General features: G+C 42.3%; 1 protein-coding gene across 1 annotated transcript; it reads right to left on the minus strand.

The window, feature by feature from the left end:
• Positions 1 to 279: 279 nt before the first annotated feature.
• ecpas (Ecm29 proteasome adaptor and scaffold) lies at positions 280 to 17,611 on the minus strand. Its single transcript, XM_069665995.1, has 49 exons — positions 17,575 to 17,611; positions 16,644 to 16,774; positions 16,322 to 16,438; positions 15,975 to 16,093; positions 15,704 to 15,853; positions 15,418 to 15,592; positions 15,072 to 15,211; positions 14,723 to 14,801; positions 14,515 to 14,634; positions 13,847 to 13,932; positions 13,678 to 13,753; positions 13,539 to 13,588; positions 13,370 to 13,436; positions 12,939 to 13,061; positions 12,719 to 12,822; positions 12,400 to 12,520; positions 12,232 to 12,312; positions 11,935 to 12,148; positions 11,532 to 11,623; positions 11,222 to 11,356; positions 10,954 to 11,125; positions 10,637 to 10,809; positions 10,358 to 10,459; positions 9,979 to 10,102; positions 9,485 to 9,630; positions 9,205 to 9,259; positions 8,955 to 9,069; positions 8,788 to 8,856; positions 8,559 to 8,676; positions 8,279 to 8,446; positions 8,110 to 8,189; positions 7,519 to 7,624; positions 7,317 to 7,364; positions 7,084 to 7,202; positions 6,160 to 6,310; positions 6,006 to 6,071; positions 5,773 to 5,862; positions 5,616 to 5,682; positions 5,436 to 5,527; positions 5,263 to 5,329; positions 4,959 to 5,156; positions 4,557 to 4,768; positions 4,423 to 4,466; positions 4,128 to 4,320; positions 3,879 to 4,026; positions 2,875 to 2,980; positions 2,697 to 2,785; positions 2,535 to 2,606; positions 280 to 1,261 (listed from the first exon to the last, which is right to left on the minus strand). Exons 1-49 carry the CDS (start codon positions 17,594 to 17,596, stop codon positions 1,122 to 1,124), a joined length of 5,532 nt encoding a protein of 1,843 aa, XP_069522096.1. The 5' UTR covers positions 17,597 to 17,611; the 3' UTR covers positions 280 to 1,121.
• Positions 17,612 to 18,114: the final 503 nt, after the last annotated feature.

Here is an 18,114-nt window from a genome sequence, read left to right on the forward strand (position 1 = left end):
AGTAAAAGCTAGTTGTCAAGGGAACGCACTCTAAGAATCTTGCGGTGTGTTGGGAAAAGGCGCACATTGGTCCAACTTTCCACGACTCTACCAAACCCGACTGGACGTGTCAAACTCGAACAACATCCGACAAACAGACTACCTGCGCACACTGACCCGACAGTTGGTGGTGGTTGGAGTTGGTCGTTTGTCTGGGCTGTGTGCAGCCACCTTTAAATATACAACCACCTTTAAATGTACAGCCATGATTCTGTCATTAAGACAAAAGAAATTCACATGTCCAAATTGTAAATGTATTTTTATTTCATCAGGGACAAATTCAAACAACAATAGCATCACTTTTTAACTCAATAGCAGGATTTTATTTTATTCTCAATACTTCACAAAATTGGCTTCGCCTTGCTCATTCACCCTGCAAACAGGAGAAATTTACAGGACACACAGAGATATAGCAACGCCTCACTTCTTTAACCGCTACTCAGCAGCAGAGGCAAACAGTGAGGAAGCGTCCACACCCTGCAAAGTGCAACTTTGAAAGAGAGCTGACTAATCAACCATCTGCTTTAACTAACGTGTACAACCTGCTGCTGTTCTGACATTGAATGAGTAGGCAAACCCACAACAGTAGTAAAAGTCCCCATTTTGGGGTTATAGGTATACAGCATCCACAAACCCAACACACTGGTTTATATAGTATTTATTATCATTATCTAACTGTCCATTTAAATGAACCAAATAAAACTTGACACGTTACAACAATAGCCTTGCCCTTCACCTCTCACTGTGAGTTCAAACTCGGAGCAAGTTGTGTTATTGTAGTCTGTTCCGAGCTTTAAGGTCAACCTTCGTCTGCCAAAGAGGTCAATCAGTGTGTCAGCTTGAGTGCAGCAGTCTGTTACACAAAGCCAGCCTCAGAGCTCACAGGTAATATGTATAAGCACTGACATTATAGAGAGATTGTGTGTTAAAGAGAAGATCACTGCATCAGAAGGTCAGACAGAGGAGTGTGTGATGTTTTATTTCACTGATAAGTAGGAAACAAGTACTTTGTGGTTGTGACTGCACGTATCTGGCTGGCTTGTTAAGCTGTGTTTTATAAGTGTGTGAGTGTGTGTGAGAGCTCAGGGTTGGCTCTGGATGTGTCTGCGCAGCTCCTGGGCCTTATCCCTCAGGTCAGGCCTGGTGTCGGTCTGCAGCGTTGACAGTGAACGCTGCAGCTGCTCCCGGCTCTTCACGGACACACAGTCCCACTGCTCACTCTCTGTTCACATCACATGCACACGAATATTTCATCAGTGACACGTTAATTAATAACCCTATGAAACACTTAGCTTATGTGATCTTTATATATATGCACGTTTTGTATGAGAAGCAATTTGTATCTCACGAGACAGTAATCCTTAAAGGGCCAGTTTGCCGATTTTAAGCCTCAGTCCTATCATGCTATTATGGGGAGCTAATGCAATTATGGTAGGAAAACATTCTTGTCGTATTTCGGATTCTGTACCGCTCTGAGCCGTTGCCTGCAGCGAAACGGTAGTATTTCACTCCAGCGTCTCTCGCTGGGCCATTCCTTTCAGAGGGAGGGGCGCAATGCCTGCTGGGTGTTGTAGGAATGTAGAGTGGGCGAAACCACGAGCTGTTTGTACAACTTTCTCCACAGCTATGGTGCCAATTTCAATTATTGCTTCTATCGATTACAGAGAACACCAGCTTTGACTGACAGTGACTTTTTCCAGGGGATAATCGCTCCTTTAAAATATCTCCAACATAAACAAAAGATGATAATACATTGGCTTTCACAGTCTTTGAACCTTAATTTTATAAAAACAATCTGAGGTTCAATATCTGCTGCAGGCGAGTATTCATAAGAAAAGGAGAAGAAAGAGAAACTAGATCAAGAGTCTACAGGCACGCTAGCGGCTCTGTAAGTCTGCAACAGTCACAGTAAGGCTTTGAGCTGAATGCTATTAAAAGCATGCTAAAAAACTCACAATGACAATGCTGCTGTACAGCTGGTATGAAGCTCTGAATCTTTGTTTAGCACGCTAAAATGTGCAAATAGTAATTTTTTACCTGATGATGCTACAAAAAAAGTCTTTATAATAAACCCCTGTGAACCTGATGCTGGAGGAAAAATCAGGGGATCTCTAAGTTAACAGGATAAACTGTCAATGAAGCATGAAAGTCTGTACAAAAATTTCATCACAGTACATTGGATATTTGTCGAGATATTTCTGTCTGGATCAAAGCAGCGGTGGTGTGAGCAGCACTGACATTCCCTGATCTGTGCTGAAAGCTAATAAATAATTCCTAAAGCAAGAACAGGAAGGCTGTTATGAGGAACAGAAGGACTGCTACATGAAACCATTTGCATGCTGACATTTAGTGGAAACCATGTGCAGAAAATATATCAATTCCAAGTCTGCTCCTGACAGAAGATTCATATTGAATCAGAGGAGCAACAACAGCCCTCTCCTTTTAAATTATTCACAGTCAGTCAATTAAAACTTAAGAAGCATTAAAACTCTTACCTCCAGTTCTCTTTACGATCAAATCCACAACTGACAAGGCCTCTGTTCGCACGGAGGAGTAACTTTTGTTCTCTGGATACAAAAAACAACACAGGTATGTTAATAAAATGCAAGAAAATTAGCCTGTAGTTCAGAGCACATTGAGATTGTGAGGCCGCTTACCTAAAGGATACGTGAGAGCAGCGCAGGTCTCTGTGAGGATCTGTGACAAAGCATCAAAGTCCTCACCCCCTTTCTCCAGCAGCAATAATCTAAAGAGAAAAACACTTATTTATTCTCAAAGAAATTTAAAAAACTGAAAAATATGTTAATATAATGCTATTTCTTGTTCAGTCCTTACCCCTGGAAGTATGCCTTCATGGACTGTAGGACACCAAGCTGGACTTTCCAGGTGCTCAGCTTCAGCTTGTTACACATTAGGCTGCACACCTCCACCTGGAAACGAGCTACAGACAAGACAGAGACCACGTTTAGAGCTTTACTTTGTGAAGGCCACATCTCTGCTTCCTAACAGCCAGTCAACCTGTTAGACCCCCAGAGAGATACACTGAAGCCCCTTACAATGTCATTGAGTCTAGGAATGGGAGAAGTGTTGGCATTGTATTAGATTGGTATGATGCAGAATATATTTCTGTCTACACAACATTAGGCAAACTTTAAACCCGTACTTTAGGTCAAACGTTAATAACACTTCCCTCAATCTTGTCCTAGTAAAATAGCGATGAAAGGTTTTTTGGTAGTACTGGAATGGGAATCAACAGAGATACATCTTTAAAGCTTAGTTTGTGTTGATTTTGGCGCCCCCTGTGGACAAAGCCGTTCTTATCTCTTTGCTGATTTTGTCCTGTTCATGTTTAAGTGGAGTTTTTTCTCATCCTGCTTTCTTTAACAGTCAATGTTTTACTCACTTTAAATTTCTGCCCTGGAAAATGTGAACAAAAGCAGCGCGCAGTTAATCACCTCGTCTGATGCCTACCCCTCGCCAGCAGTTTCAGGCATTGAAAATATAGAACTAATCAATCTTGTCGCTGATGGTCTTTGGCTTCTTTGGTAGGTCATAGGTTCATTAGGACCACAACAAAATGGCCTTGGGGTTACGGTTCAACATTTACAGGAGTCTGCCACATGAGCAGCGACTGTAAAAATGAGTCAAAAGTCCAGTAGGCTGTTAACCTTTAAAAACCAGGTCAAGAAAAGGAAATTATTCTAGGCCTGAAACTTGCTGTAAAGGACCGTAGTAGAAATGTTAATAATGTCTAGGGCTGATATTTTCAAACATAAATAAATGTTTGATGTGTAAAATATTACAGCTTGGAAAAGGTGGTTTATGCAGCTGTAACTCACCCTGCGTCTGTGGGTTTCTGGGCCAAGCCTTTCCAAGACTCTCGAAAGCACAGAGCAGAGCTTCTGTCTGCAGCTCTTTCTCCTTCACATCTCTATCATCATCGTCCTCAAGTGACCTCGGTGATGCAGCACCGCTCTCAGGGCAGCTCTGTGAAAACAACAGGAAGACAGATTGACTAAAGCTCCTTCTAATGCACCAATGTTTTCAACTATGGCACAATAATAACAAATGAGTAGATGAGGTTTCACCTTCTTGATCACAGGGAAAAGGATCTCAGCCATGTCGCTGAAGCGGTCCTCCTTGCTGCTTTGCAGCACATCTGCAGCACAGCGCAGAGCTGCCATTTTGTACACCAAACTCTCCTTACGGCATTCCTTCAACACAACCTCCAACACCTCAGAGATGGTGGGTTGGCCCGCGCACGGCTTCTGCAGCTCCGTGCTGAAAGAAAACAAAGAATGGAAGCAACAAGCCGGTTAATAAATGTTGTCTTTCAAAATAAAAGTGGCATAAACAAGGAAAAAGTCCTGCAAGGAGTTTCACCTGCATTTGGAGACGACTGAACCGATGGCTTTCAAAAGCTCCTCCTGGAACAAGAAGAAAAAGAAATCAGAGTTAAATCGAAACACATTTCCTTTTTCATTCTTCCACTCTGCTGTGGTTTAATCAGACTTCACCTTGCCAGCCCATGTGCGCCCAGATAGTCCCTGCATTAACGCCGTTAGCACCATGCCAAGGTGCGGTGCAACCAAAGAGCCAGTTTGTTCCTTGGCAACCGTTGCCATGGCAGCTGCACCCTGCGCCTTCATCTTCCAGGACTGGGACTGCAGGGCCTTCTGTGTGATCGCGATCAGCTCGGTCATGTAGAGTCTGATGCCTCCGAAGCTTCCTGGAAGCACAGACAAGTTTGAAGAACAAAATGACAATTTGATCATAGGTTTTGAGTATGTATACCCCTATCTATGTAGCTCTCTAATAGTGGCTTAAAGGTGTAATTTCAAGTGGTTTTTGTGTCACGCTTTCACATCGTCTTATTAATAATACTTTTTTTTAATATGGACTGAATGAGTGCTTCTCACCTGGGACATTCTCCTGCCACACCTCGGCCCACAGCGTGGCATCGTGGCTCTCTCCCTTTTCCTCGTCAGGACCGGGCACCTGATGCATACCCAGGAAGGCCAGCGGCAGAGCCACTCCTGCATGGCCCTTTAGCACATCAGGACTGTAGTGGCTGATGGCGTGCACGGTCAGCACACATGATGACTTGTACACGGGTTCTGGGAATAAGAAAGAGTTCAGGAAATAGAGCAGTCCAAAAGTTATTCTTGGGTTTAAAATCACTCGTACAAAATCACTGTTTTTTGAGGGAGAATAGCACCTTACCTTCTTTCTCTAAGTACCAGTTGTTGAGCTTCAGTAGCAGTTTCTCTACACTGCTGTCCTTTGCTGTCTGATGAAAAAACAGGCGAGGGAAAGCAAGCATGTTTACAGAGTTGCCGAGAACATCATGTGGCATGATTATTTTAATAAGACTGCCTTACAGATGATGCGCTTACCCTGACCAAGTGTCCCAAAGCAAAGGCAAACTGTTTCTGTACTACGCTGCTCCTGTCGTGGATACCACTGAGCAGGGCACTCATCAGTTTACCTGGAAACACCAAAATACCCCTGTCATTAGTTCTCTCGCACCAAACAGTGTCACATTACAGGAGCAGATGAGCATGCTTGTGCTTTACCTGAGTACGGGGTGAGGTCCTGGGGGCACTGCACTGTAAGTGAAACAATAACACTCGCACAGCCACCCTAAGTCGAGAAAAGTGACATTAATAGGCTGATTCAGTAAATCTTCATAAACATAACTACGACAACTACGACTTGACAATGTGTGTCTACCTTTGTGCCCAAGCCTACTCCACTCTTGAGCAGCTCACAGAGTCTGGGAACCAGCTCACCCAGCACAGAAACATCGAGATGCTGCAGACACTAAAAACAGGGATACACGAGACCAATCATTACAACAAGGATCTCATTGGCCGTTTTGTCTGTGACACCTAGAGACCGGGTCTAATACCTAAAGAGTTCAAAGAAAATAACTTTGGTAGCAGTTATGATGATTTTCTTCTTACCATATTTATGGTCTCCATCATTGGAGAGGACTTGGCAGCACTCAGCCTGGCAGCATCCATGGCACTCTAGAGAGGCAGAGAAGCACACGTGATGACGCCATTACTTAATGAGTCCCTGGTTTAAAGACGAGGTTGAAGTTGGAGCTGAGGTTACCTTTTCCTGCTCCGTGGCTCTGAGACTGAGGTAGTTGAGGACCTGAGGCTCGAGGGTGCTGAGGGCCTCCAGGAGCGCCGGGATCAACCGGGCAGCATGAGGCTTTAGTCTGGCACCGGCTGTCTTACTGATCTTCACAAGGGTCTGGATGCTGGTAGACAATACAATAGACTGGTTAAGGGGGAAAGGGGTAAACAATGTAATGAACAAAATTTACTTTGATTTAAAACCTTTTTTTGACTTGTTTGATATATAGTTTTTTTAAATACAAAATGCTTGTAAGATTTGTTTTTTTTACTTAAAAGGTTTCATCTTTTCTAAAATGATAAGTCTCAAAAAAGCTGCATTGCATTGTGGACACTTGACTGCCTTGTTCTCTTATCAAATGTATTGTGCCTTACTAATGTTTATTCAGTATATTCATCCATTCATCATCTATACTGCTTATCCTGTCACACCTATCCCAGCTGTCATTGGGCGAGAGTCAATCACATGGCTGACACATACAGACAGACAACCTTTCACATTCACACCTACGTGCAATTTAGAGTCACCGATGAACGAGCATGTCTTTGGACTGTGGGAGGGAACCCAGGCATGCACAGGGAGAACATGTAAACTCCACACAGAAAGAGCCACTTTGTCCCGAACTAGGAACTTTGGTTTAAACAAGGAACCTTCTCGCTGTGAGGCAACAGCACTTACCACTGCACCTCCGTGTGTCCTTTTATAAATTTTGGTCAAGAGTGTGTGCCTTTTTTCATCCACAAATTTAAAACTAAAACACTGCAGGATACATTTTTTGTTGCCTTGGTAATTTTAGTGAAAGGGTTCAATGATTCAATTTACCCCCTCTTATGAAATGTGCATTTTGTATTTGACGGACAGACATACGACGTATGTTGCCTCAGTATGGACGGGTACCTTAAAGCGCGGACCTCTGACACATTGCTAACGATGCCTTTCTCCAGCAGGGTGGGTAGAAGTACGGCCACAGTCCTCTGGGCTGCAGAGCCTGTAGACTCACACATACGAGTACACACCTGGATAGAGAGAGAGAGAGACAGGGAGAGAGAGTGTGGACGTGCACATGTACACACAAGAAATGATCGAGATACCCATAGACAAACAGGCCAATACGTGACATAAGACTTTACCTTACTGAGCGTCTTCAGTGTTAGGTCTGCAGCTTTTCTCACTGATTCCTGAAATGCAGAGCAGATCTATGGTCATTCTGCTGTGTGTATATTGTGTCTGCTCTGCTGGACATCATTAGACAATCGTCCTTTGTTTGCAAAAATCATATTGGTTTTTTTGCATTAATTTAAGAAACATTGACGGTGATCAATTTCTGCTCACCTTGATGTCATCAAGGACTCTGAAAAGTGTCTCCCAAATTTCTGCCAGGTGATCAACGAGGTCGTCGGCTTGGCGCCCGCGAATTAGGTCATTCAGGGCCAGGCAGCTGGGAGGAAAATTACGTTACAGCATGGACTTCTGGCTGACACAATTTTTCTGAAGCTGCACTTTCGGTGTGTGTTCCCGTCTAACCAATTGGTAGATTATTAAAATTACAATAATTACAATGTTTACTATAATTATGATAGTTACGATAATTAGGAGGTTCAGGGATTTAAAGACGCCCTGAAGCCAGAGGAGAATGGTTTCAGAAAAATAAAACTATAATAGAGATTTAGAATACAAGTTGAAAAAGAAAAAACAGATACACTTATAGTACAAGATGTGTACCCCTTTAAATACTTCTGGCTGCTAGTAAGAAGCTGTTTTTAAAGATCCTGCTCCTGTACAAATATTGTGTTCAAAAATTAAAACACATCCTTAAAAATGATGTCGCTAAGGACTTAAACAATTTGGGGAGCATTAGCTTCGTAGTAAATAAACATCTTAATTATTAAAGGGTTGGATGTTCAGGTAATGTATTGCTCTTACCTGGACTCACGCACTCTCCATGTATTACTGGTCAAGTTTGAAATGACATCCTGCAGTATCTCCTTCAGATACTTATCCACCTGAAACACATCAGAACAAACATACTCACATGACTTTTAATGACTTTGTTTTTTGTGCTGAACATGTTGCACAAGGATTGAACTCTTACCAGAGTCTTATCAGTGACAAGGGCATCCCAGATGCTGGTCATGGCCTGGCGAATGCTCAGGTTGGGGTCAAACTGGTAGCGGTACAGACGGGGTACAAGCTGGGGCAGGAACGGGGCAAGCTGCTCCCCGGCCTTGGCTGCGATCATGTGGAAACCAAAAGCTGCTCCCTGAAAAGAAGAAGAGGCTCAGGTCAGAAAAGATGACAACCAGAGACAGCAGGAAAAGTGAGCACATGTGACGGGTGTGAAATAACTTGAGTGTGATGCATGAGCACGATACCTTGCGGGAGTTCCACATGGCGTGATGATTGGCCAGGTTCATGAACTTGTAGACGAGATCTGGTTGGTTCAGGTCGCTGGCCAAAGAGCAGAGCTCCTTGTATGTGGTCAGGCCATGACTGCAAGGAGCCATAAAGGTAAGATGAAGACATAGAATCTGAAGTCTTTATTTTACATGTTTAGAAACAAAACAACAAAGACTGTATGTCTAGTGGTGACATATGACTTACCCATCAGGTGTTTTCCCCAAACCCTCTCCTTGAAACACCTCTGTCTCTTCTGAAACAGCATGTTTCACTCTGTTTGCACAGAAAAAGAAAAAGAAATATTTTATCTCTAAACACAGAAAAAGGTCTGATGTTTATTCCTTCCTCCTTTACTCAAACCATTGGCCTACCTTTTGCCAGTCATGAGTGTTTCCACCAGTGTGGACACCAGTTTCTGCTGGTCGCCCTCTCCTCCCATCTCATAGACAAGACCCAGACCCTTAGATGCAACATCCTGACTCAACTCTTGATGAAAGAAGACAAAGAAGAGGGATTGATAAAGAATTGGGAAAAGAAGAAAGAGAGTGGTGATGGCTTGTTTTTGTGAAGTTGCACAGGTAGTTATTAAAAGCACTGGCTGGCACTGCACTCTCTTCTTACCATCAGGGTCTGAGAGAACAGAGATGAAGGCCACCTGAATCTCCTTTAAATGGGACTGTAGGAGTGAAAGCACAAGAAGAGAATGATTGATTAAAGTCACTGACTTGTAAAGATCATAAGTCTTAACATGAAATTAAAAATATTTGATATCACAAAAGCTAAAAGTAGAACAGCCGTATGAAGCTGGCAAAACATTAAATGTTTCCTTCTTGAACTTGGACAGCTGTTTGTCTTTCAGAATGTGTATATATTTATACATATAGCTGTACAAAACACCCACTGTGATTTCCTTGTGTTGGCTGAGTTTCTTGACCAGGGAAAGCAGCCATATGCAGGCTGCCTGTCGGACATGGGGGTTCTGGCTGGGTATGTACTTGGCCAGGATGGATTTGAGGACCCAAGGAACCACGTCGTTGATTTTCACATCTAACAGGGAAAGGAGGGCTACATGTTGTTAAGGTTACAAAATTTACATAATTAGTTTGATGGAGCATTGAATGTAATGCTCCGGCAAACTGAACTACGCATTGCTAGTTGTCAGATATCACATATGATGTGAGACTAAGTTCAGAGACAGAAAATGTTCTCCATCAGCATGCGATTAAATTTCACAACCAGTTATTCTGCAGGAGGCTTGATAATCACAGTCAGCCTGAATGCTAACTTGACAACCCAATCATTTTTTTGTGAATACAGCTCAAGACATGACCTAATCAACTGGTACTTATAATGAGTTTAAACTGAAATTCAACAACTATGACTGAAGGTGCTTACTGTGTGGTGAGCTGTACTGGTCCTCCGTGCAGGTCCATGGGTCTCTAGCAGCTCCAGAGCTGGTGCCTATCGCAGCACTGGTTATAGCCTCTCCAACTGTGAACTGCAGCTCAACCTGCTTGGCCTTGAGATTGAGAGAAGGGAAGAAAAATATAAGAGACGGACTGAGTCAACGAAAGACGATTGTACAGCCATATTCGTGACTGCAAAAACCATACCTCTGTTAATACTTGCAGACTTGATGCCTCTTTAGTTTTTGGTTTGGGACAGTTTTATGCACCTACTAGTGCTCCCATTAAATCTGTTTATTCTAACTGTTGTCTTTGTAAAGTCCTGCATAGCCTCTGTCAATGCGGGTGGAATTCAGTACATTTCTTACCTCTACAGAGTCCATGAGACCCTGCAGCAGCTTCTTCTGGTGAGGGAAGTCTCCATCTCCAACAGGGAGGTAACCCAGGGTCTGGATAGATCTCTCCTTCATCTGAACCACAAACACAAACAGATACAAACAACATTATTAAGATCAAGATGATATGAGTGACACATACTTTAGCTGAAGATCTGATGTGTTGGTAATACATACAGTAAAAACATAGAGTGCACAATTAATGATTTTGTTGTCACTGAACAAAACGTCACAGCAGCCACAGCGGGTTACCTTTGTGCTCTCCTTGCCAGAGGGGATCCGAGCGAGCAGGTTTTCCACGGTTGACAGTTTGGTGAAGCCCTCGCCCTCGGCAGGGATCAGCAGGGTGCCATTCCTCCCAATCTCTCCCAGAGCTGTGCACGCTGCCACAGCCAGCAGAGCACTGCTGCTGTCCAGGAAAGAGCCTGGATGGACAAAAGTTATGTTACAGGAAGGAGATAATAAAAAGCTATTTAAAATCAATTTGTTAACGTACTCTTACAGATATTATGACATAAATAAAGAGTAAAGCCTAAACTACAGAACATTGTTGGAGAATAATTACATACCAATTGTCTTGGTGGCCATGGCCACAAGTTCATCGTCTCCTTGGGAGGTGATGCTCATTTGCTGCTCCATGTTGTGCATAGAGTCACTAGAGGTGATCGCCTTCTTCCTGCTCATGTACCTTCCCACCATGTAGCCCAGAGCCAAGATGGCGCCATGCTGAGTCTCAGGACTCTGTGGTTTAACAAAGCCAATTCAGATTAACGTGAGGTGAAAATGCATACTTATATAATAATGATAAAAGCGCTTCAAAGGGACAAAGTGGCATACATGGTTGTCTTTAGTGATTTTGATCAGGTTTTGCACAGCCATCTGCAGCTCATTGCCAGTCATGGTGGAAACCACCAAAGCATACAGCTGGGCTGCGAGCTCCCTCATGTCTTCCTTATTTGTGTTCATCAGACTCTGGAGGAGAAAACATCTGTTATTACAGGTGAATGCATTGATAGTAAGGAAATGTTAATTGGTCTCAAGGTTTTACAATGTCACAGGTAACTAAGTGATGGACCTCACTGTTGTACTATTAATATAAGTGAAAGGTTGCCTCTATCCTGTATCTAAATAAATAAAAAATACTCACTTTAATCCAATCAATTTTATCAATAAATCGGGGGGCCAGTTTCTCCGGGTACACAGACACCACCTCCAGCAGACAGTACATTACTGGGATACCTGTTGAGAGATCAAAGATGAAGTGCGATCAATAACAGAGATTCCATCCAGGATTATTAAGACAATGCATGTGTTTTTACAATAACACACCACACAGATAAATATGCAAACTGTAGAACTTCATCCATTAGTTGCATTAATAAATATGTTCAGTACACAACTGAACTCAAGTCCAGATTTTAGATTGATAACAAAAGTCTTATGCAACATCTTAAGCTCATCTCAAATGTTTTAAGAAGCTTAAAGCAACAATTAAGAGCAGCTCTTGAGGTGAAAAGACCCGAACGATAGAGCAGGCTCACTTCACTCACCTCCAACAGCAGACAGCAGCTGCTGCAACAGATCCATGTAGACATGAAGTGGGTTTGCCTCAGAGCCCTTTGACACTGAGGGCTGATCAGAGGACAGCAGTGTTTGGACATAACGGCCAATGGCCGGTGCATCATCCTGCATGTCTGTCAGGCGTGTGGACAATGGCGTGGCCCCGGCGCTGTAGGCTAAACACATCCTCAGGTAGAGAACAATCTGAAAAAACACAAAAAAAATTAAGAAAATGCAGCAAACAAACACAAAAGAACACTCAGGGTTACATGCAAATGAATATTTACCTCTGCAAACGCAGATGGGTTGAAAGGAATAGTGGATGTTCCCACGATATACTTAGCAGGAGTTTTGATCCTCTGAGCCGCCTGATGATGACAAGATCAAAAGATATAAGATTCATTACTTCCTTAAAGCCACCATGTAACATTGGTGTATTGCCTCCTGAGCCTCACCTTCTCCTGCACATAAGCCACCATGTCAGGAAAAGAGGGCATTGGCTTTGGTCCTTCCTTCTCCGAGCTCTTGGGTAAAGCTCTCAGCACCCTCTGGGCCTCCCCAGCCACCTCCTCCCTCCTGCAGCACAGAAAATCAGATCAATTCAGTGTCATCACTCAGGAAAGTAAACCATTAACACCCTCACTTTAGGTTTTACTATCTTATTTGTATCCTGTTATCCACATGACATAAGAAGTGCTTACAAGACTTGCTAAAATGCTGATAGTTTATTAGTGTAATGACCACTATGTAGACGTTCTGTGTTTTTGGACTTACGGGTCTCCAGCTGCCAGTAGCAGCAGGTATCTTGATGGCACATGATCTTGGGCAAATACTGTGCTGGCAAACTTCATGGCCACCTGACGAACTTGCACCTCAGGCTGCCCACACAAAAAGAAATCATCAATTATTTGCCTCATGCCAGGTTATAAAACAAGTCAACCATAATGTTTGTTTCTTTATAAAACTAACATCTATTTTGCCTGTGTTCACTCACCTTTCCAATGTATGCAGCCACCAGGGCCTCCATCAGGTTCAGCAGTGCCCCCTGCAGGTTGGCATAAGCTCCGACCATCATAGACAAAGCTTCCTGGATGGCAAGGCGGACATCCGGCTCCTCCTAAAAAGGATAAGATTAAAGGTTATATTACATCTTAAAAAACCCTCTGTTTTTCTTACAACAGAGGCTAAGTGAAGTAGAGTATCATAATCTTTATGGAATTGTTTTTTTTGTTTTAGGATGTCAGCAACATCTGGCAAGAGGGACGACCGATGCGGGTGCATTTACATTTTTATTTGCTTGTTGATTATTGTACATTGTCCCTTTTCTTCTCCTTCAAATAAACTATCTTGATAATCTTTAATGGATCTATTTCATGTATTGTTGTTTGTATCTAATGTAAGATTATTGAGTGACTTTTCACCTACCTTGCACATGGACTCAAAAAACTGCTGTACCAGTGCGATATCCTTCGTAAACAGCTGCGGCATGCGGCTAGAGGAGAGGATATAATCAGTAAAATATATTTTAGTGCTAAATCCCAGACCAAGGTGACAATGTTTAAGGAGGGAAAAAAAGAGCATTCATTCATTATACCTTGACAGCTTTCCAACAGCAGAGTAGGCAACACAGAGTAACTTAGGGTCCTGCAAAGACAGTGTTATTAATTAGGTACAAATTAAATCAAACTGTATGAGACTGCAGTTTAAATGTGTGTTGGCATTTGTAGTTTTACCTCCTTGTATTCATTGATGAGCTTGGTGAGACCATTAAGGAGCATTAGTCCCAAAGGTTTATTCGTATCAGGACACCTGAAAAACATAACAAATATTTTTAGAATGCACAAAAAAAAGGAAGTAAAACATGAACAGAGAAAACAAGAGATGAAAAGTGCATTAACTTACACCATGCAGATGTGATGCACAAACTGCAGGGTGAGAGACAGCAGTTTGTTGTTGGTGCTGGCTCCAAACAGGCCGTCATACACAACCTGTGGAGGAAAGAAAAAGAATGACCTAACGATACTCTGGAACTAGGGATGCACGATATTATCAGCACGTTATCGGTATCAGCAGATTATGGTTTGAAAATTACATTTCAGCATCGGCAGATATGCCATTTTTCTGCTGATATTTTCCACTAATAAAACAATGACGGTTCCCTAAAAAAGCTTGACGGAATTCCACGACATTAACTCGACGCAAGTGTGCGAGCGCACTGCCTGAACCATGCCTCTTCCATCAAGCGTGAAGAAGTGTGCATGATGTCAGCGGTGTGGCAGTATTTCAAAGTTTCTGAAACGGACAGCAAGGTTGCTATTTGCAATGGTTGCTCAGCATCAGTCATGCGAGGAGGGTTATTTCTGCATCTGCCAGTGGGCCACTACAATAAGAGCAGGCATGATATCAATTCCACTAAAGGGGAGACTTGATGTTCTCTGCAATTAGGTTGAAAAAAATGTGAAAAGGGGTTGGAAAATATCGGCAAAAAAAATCCAACATCCTGCATCCCTATCTGGAACATTTGCTTGATATTGAAATGTACCAAAAAGGAAGGTCAGTGATCATCCTACCTGGATGTTAGCTGGAAAGCACTCCGCGGCCAGGCGTGACCGTAGAAGATGTGGCAGGATTTTCAGTTTGACTCTTGTGCTCACCGACTCGTGCTTCAGCTCTTGCTTCATATTGCCGCCCTAATGTAAATGCAAAGCAGTATAATACTTACTTAATATTTAAACCACTTACAGGTTAAGTTTGTAAATTAAACTTGAATTTACAAACCTTTGTTTTAAGAGGAACATCCCCGAGGTACACTTTGTACATCTTATTGATAATTAGGGGATTGTTCCAATCAATGATGCTGAAAGATAATAAAACATAAAAATTTAATACAAACAAAAATGTCTCTCTGATGGATATTAATATTAGCTTGTTAATCTAATCATCCTTCATACCCTGATGAAAACACTATCACAATCATTTAGAGATGATGATGATTTTGTCTCATGAATTTATTAGCACAACAGGTGTAACACATTATGTAATTAACTGAGTTAGAGGTTAAATTACTGAGTGGATAATAATCTGTAAACACATATGAACCAGAGTTGATTTAAGCTCTTTCACCCACCTCTGTTTGCTCTTCAGCTCCAGATCCGCCGCTGTGGCCACACTGTGTCGGGTGTCGCTTGACGCCACCACCAAGTGCACCACCGTCTCCACCTCTGGGACTTGCTTTGCCTCAATGAACTTCACAATGCCCAGCTTACACTGTAGAAACCAAACACACAATGAAGGAATAATCTGCTCATGCTCAAAACAGCATAAACTTAAAACAGCATCCAGCAGCTATAAACTCAGAGCTAACATAATTTCTGCATCTAGCTGAGAGGCCCGCTCTGTCCCAACAAGCTAATAAAAGCACACACAAGCTGACAGAAATATATCCTCTACCAATCCAGATTCAGACACTGTACCTGCTCCAGCTGCTCAGCGCTCCACTGAGCCTCTCCAATAACCCTCTTGGCAGCATAGACACTCATCCCAGGGGGAGGCTGGGGGAGACCCTGGCCACCTGTGGCAACTGTCCCATCCGCAGAACCTCCCTGGGAGGAAGGAGCAGGGCGAGTCGGGGATTCATTGAGCACAAACCTGAACAAGACAGAGAGAACATTCTTGTTCAAATGCTGAAATGCTGCCAATTGAACAACTTAAACACTCATTCTGAGACTCATTATATCTTACAATGCAGCAGGAACTCACCCGTAAGGCATCAGCAAAACATCTAACATGAACTCCAGCAGCAGCTGCACTGTCTTTGGCCTCTCAGTTAAGTTAAATGGAGTGGAAATCTTAGAGGTGTCTGCAGGATACTTCATATGGTATAGAGTAGGGATCAGCAGGTGCATCAGGCTAAGAGAAGAAGGAGAGGGAGTTGTGAAATTCAAAAGAAATTCAAAAAGAAATGGAATAAATTTTAAACATTAAGTACCCTTGTGCATCTTAAGGAGTGTCACTGAATGTGTCTCCTCACCTGTCCTGCTGTGGCTGTGGCTTGCCTTCCATGGCAGTGAGAAGGGTGGGGGCCAGCTCGCACTGTTTTCCCACCTCCAGACGTGGGTAGCCCATTTTGATGTAGATGATGGTGAAATTCTATAACGATACATAATTAAACAATCAGCACCTTTTGTGACAAACCAAAATTTGAACTGAATGAGAAATTAAATTGTTTTCGGATTTCTAGTTCATATTGAAATAGATCCCAAATACTGCATTGGCACACTATCCACAACAGTGAGCAAAGAATCTATAATCAGCATCTATAATCATGGATGTTATCATTGTATATCAAAGTTGAGGCTGGTTAATCTTGATCCTTACCGTAACAAAGGAGGCGGCCGCAGGATCCTGGTACTGCACCAGCAAAGTTTCTACAGGAAGCTGAATCTTAGGCCTGCTTTTTATCCTCTTGTTAAGGTGGACCAACAACTCCATAACCTAGCAGAGGAGGCACAGAAAGTAAATCGGTAACTTCCTTAATACATGATAAGGTTTTAGTAAAATAGATGCCTATATTTTAGGCGAGGTTCTGAAAGCATGAGACGGCATTTTAGTCACATTTTTATGAGATGCTGCTACAGAGAATAGGCTCAAGATTCATTGTAATCTCTTCAGGCACAGAGATAGGAAACACCCGTCTTACTTTCTTTCGCACACCCTCCTGAACGCTGGAGAGTTTGAGGAGCACAGGGGGAAGGAACTTGGAGATAATGTCCTGCAGTTGTTCATCTGTTTCTGCATGGCCCAGGCGTAGGAACACACGCTCCAGCTGATCTGTAATAATGGATATGTAACACCTTGATCAACTCGGGTCTCTTTCATTTTCTTGAGGGTATTTGTCACACCCGAAAAATACACACTATATATTCTATTACATCAGTATGAAGCAATACATCTGCCGATAACTTAATACAAGACAACAGCTCTCCAATCAAACATGTCTTTGGAGTAGGACCCAGTGGGTGTATGCAACCACATGCAAACCCAATACGTTCGACCTTCAGCTTCATCAAGTAGGAGTATAATGCACAAACAGTGAAGGTAAAAGACAGTCCCTTAAGCATGTTGCTTATGTTTGGCTGATAATCTCGTCCTGTCAGCTGCTGTGTTGGTGCAACCATCACCCAGCCCTGCCTTCATCGGCATGGCTCACCTACAGCTAGCTACAACAAATGACAGACTATCAACGCATTGTAGCATTTCTCTGCCACACCACTGGCTTTTAACAACCAGTGACATCATGCAAAATTAATCCTTATGAGCCTATACATTCAGGTTGTAAACGTGAACCTTAAAAGTTTGAATAATGGAGTTATATTATGAGTCTACGTGATAGTTTCATTTTGACCATGACTGGGCAGACGGCCTCCTGACGTTAGCATTCATGCTAGCAGCATAGCTGAGTAGCTAGTTGTCGTTCCTGCCAGTTTTGAACTAAATCAGCCATTATCGTGTCTTAAAAAATACCCTAATCGTTACAGTGAAACGGGCCCGTTGTTCAATATATGTTTGAAAGTCATAGACGAGATTTTTTAAGAGATATTAATCACAGATAACGCAGAGAGAAAACTTACTGAGTTCATCCTGAGCAGCCATGTTTGCAGACACGCATCAGCGCCCCCCCAGGTCACTGAGTGTCACTGTACTCACAGGGCCACTCCTCAGCAGCTGCTTCATCACCCCACACATCAGAGGCATTAACATACATCACATTTAGTTTACACATAAATATATCAGAAGTTTGTGTGCATGACTGTGACTAATCATACATCATTAAAGACATGCGTTTGAATGCAAAATATGCCTATAGATTACCACAATAACTCACCATTGTATAATGTTTTATCGTACTGTCATATTTTGTACTTATGTAGGTTATGTCAAGTTTTTTTTAAAGAAACTCAAAGGAAGCTTTATCACCAGGTGTTTACAGGGGTTACTGTTTAGTTATTCATTTTGTTAGTTAGTGTTTAGTCTTTTTTTAATTTTATCTTCTATTTTTCTCTAAATAACAATGTAATAATATGTAAACATATGTGGGTACATACATAAATGTATAAGAATAATATATATTATATAAATTCAAATATAAAAAGATAAGTAGTCAATATGAT

This window comes from Semicossyphus pulcher, unplaced genomic scaffold (genome assembly GCF_022749685.1).
Source record: "Semicossyphus pulcher isolate SPU_LCO1_2020_fin unplaced genomic scaffold, fSemPul1.0.p SCAF_17, whole genome shotgun sequence".
NCBI classification, from domain to species: Eukaryota; Metazoa; Chordata; class Actinopteri; order Labriformes; family Labridae; genus Semicossyphus; species Semicossyphus pulcher.

Excerpts from the sequence above, each read along its gene's own strand:
- ecpas (XM_069665995.1), bottom strand. The coding sequence starts at position 17,596 with ATGGCTGCTCAGGATGAACTCA. Across the intron at positions 13,437-13,538 it reads GCTGTTGGAAAGCTGTCAAG|CCGCATGCCGCAGCTGTTTA; the intron begins GTATAATGAATG and ends CCTCTCCTCTAG. Across the intron at positions 12,521-12,718 it reads CTACTGGCAGCTGGAGACCC|GAGGGAGGAGGTGGCTGGGG; the intron begins GTAAGTCCAAAA and ends TCTGTGCTGCAG.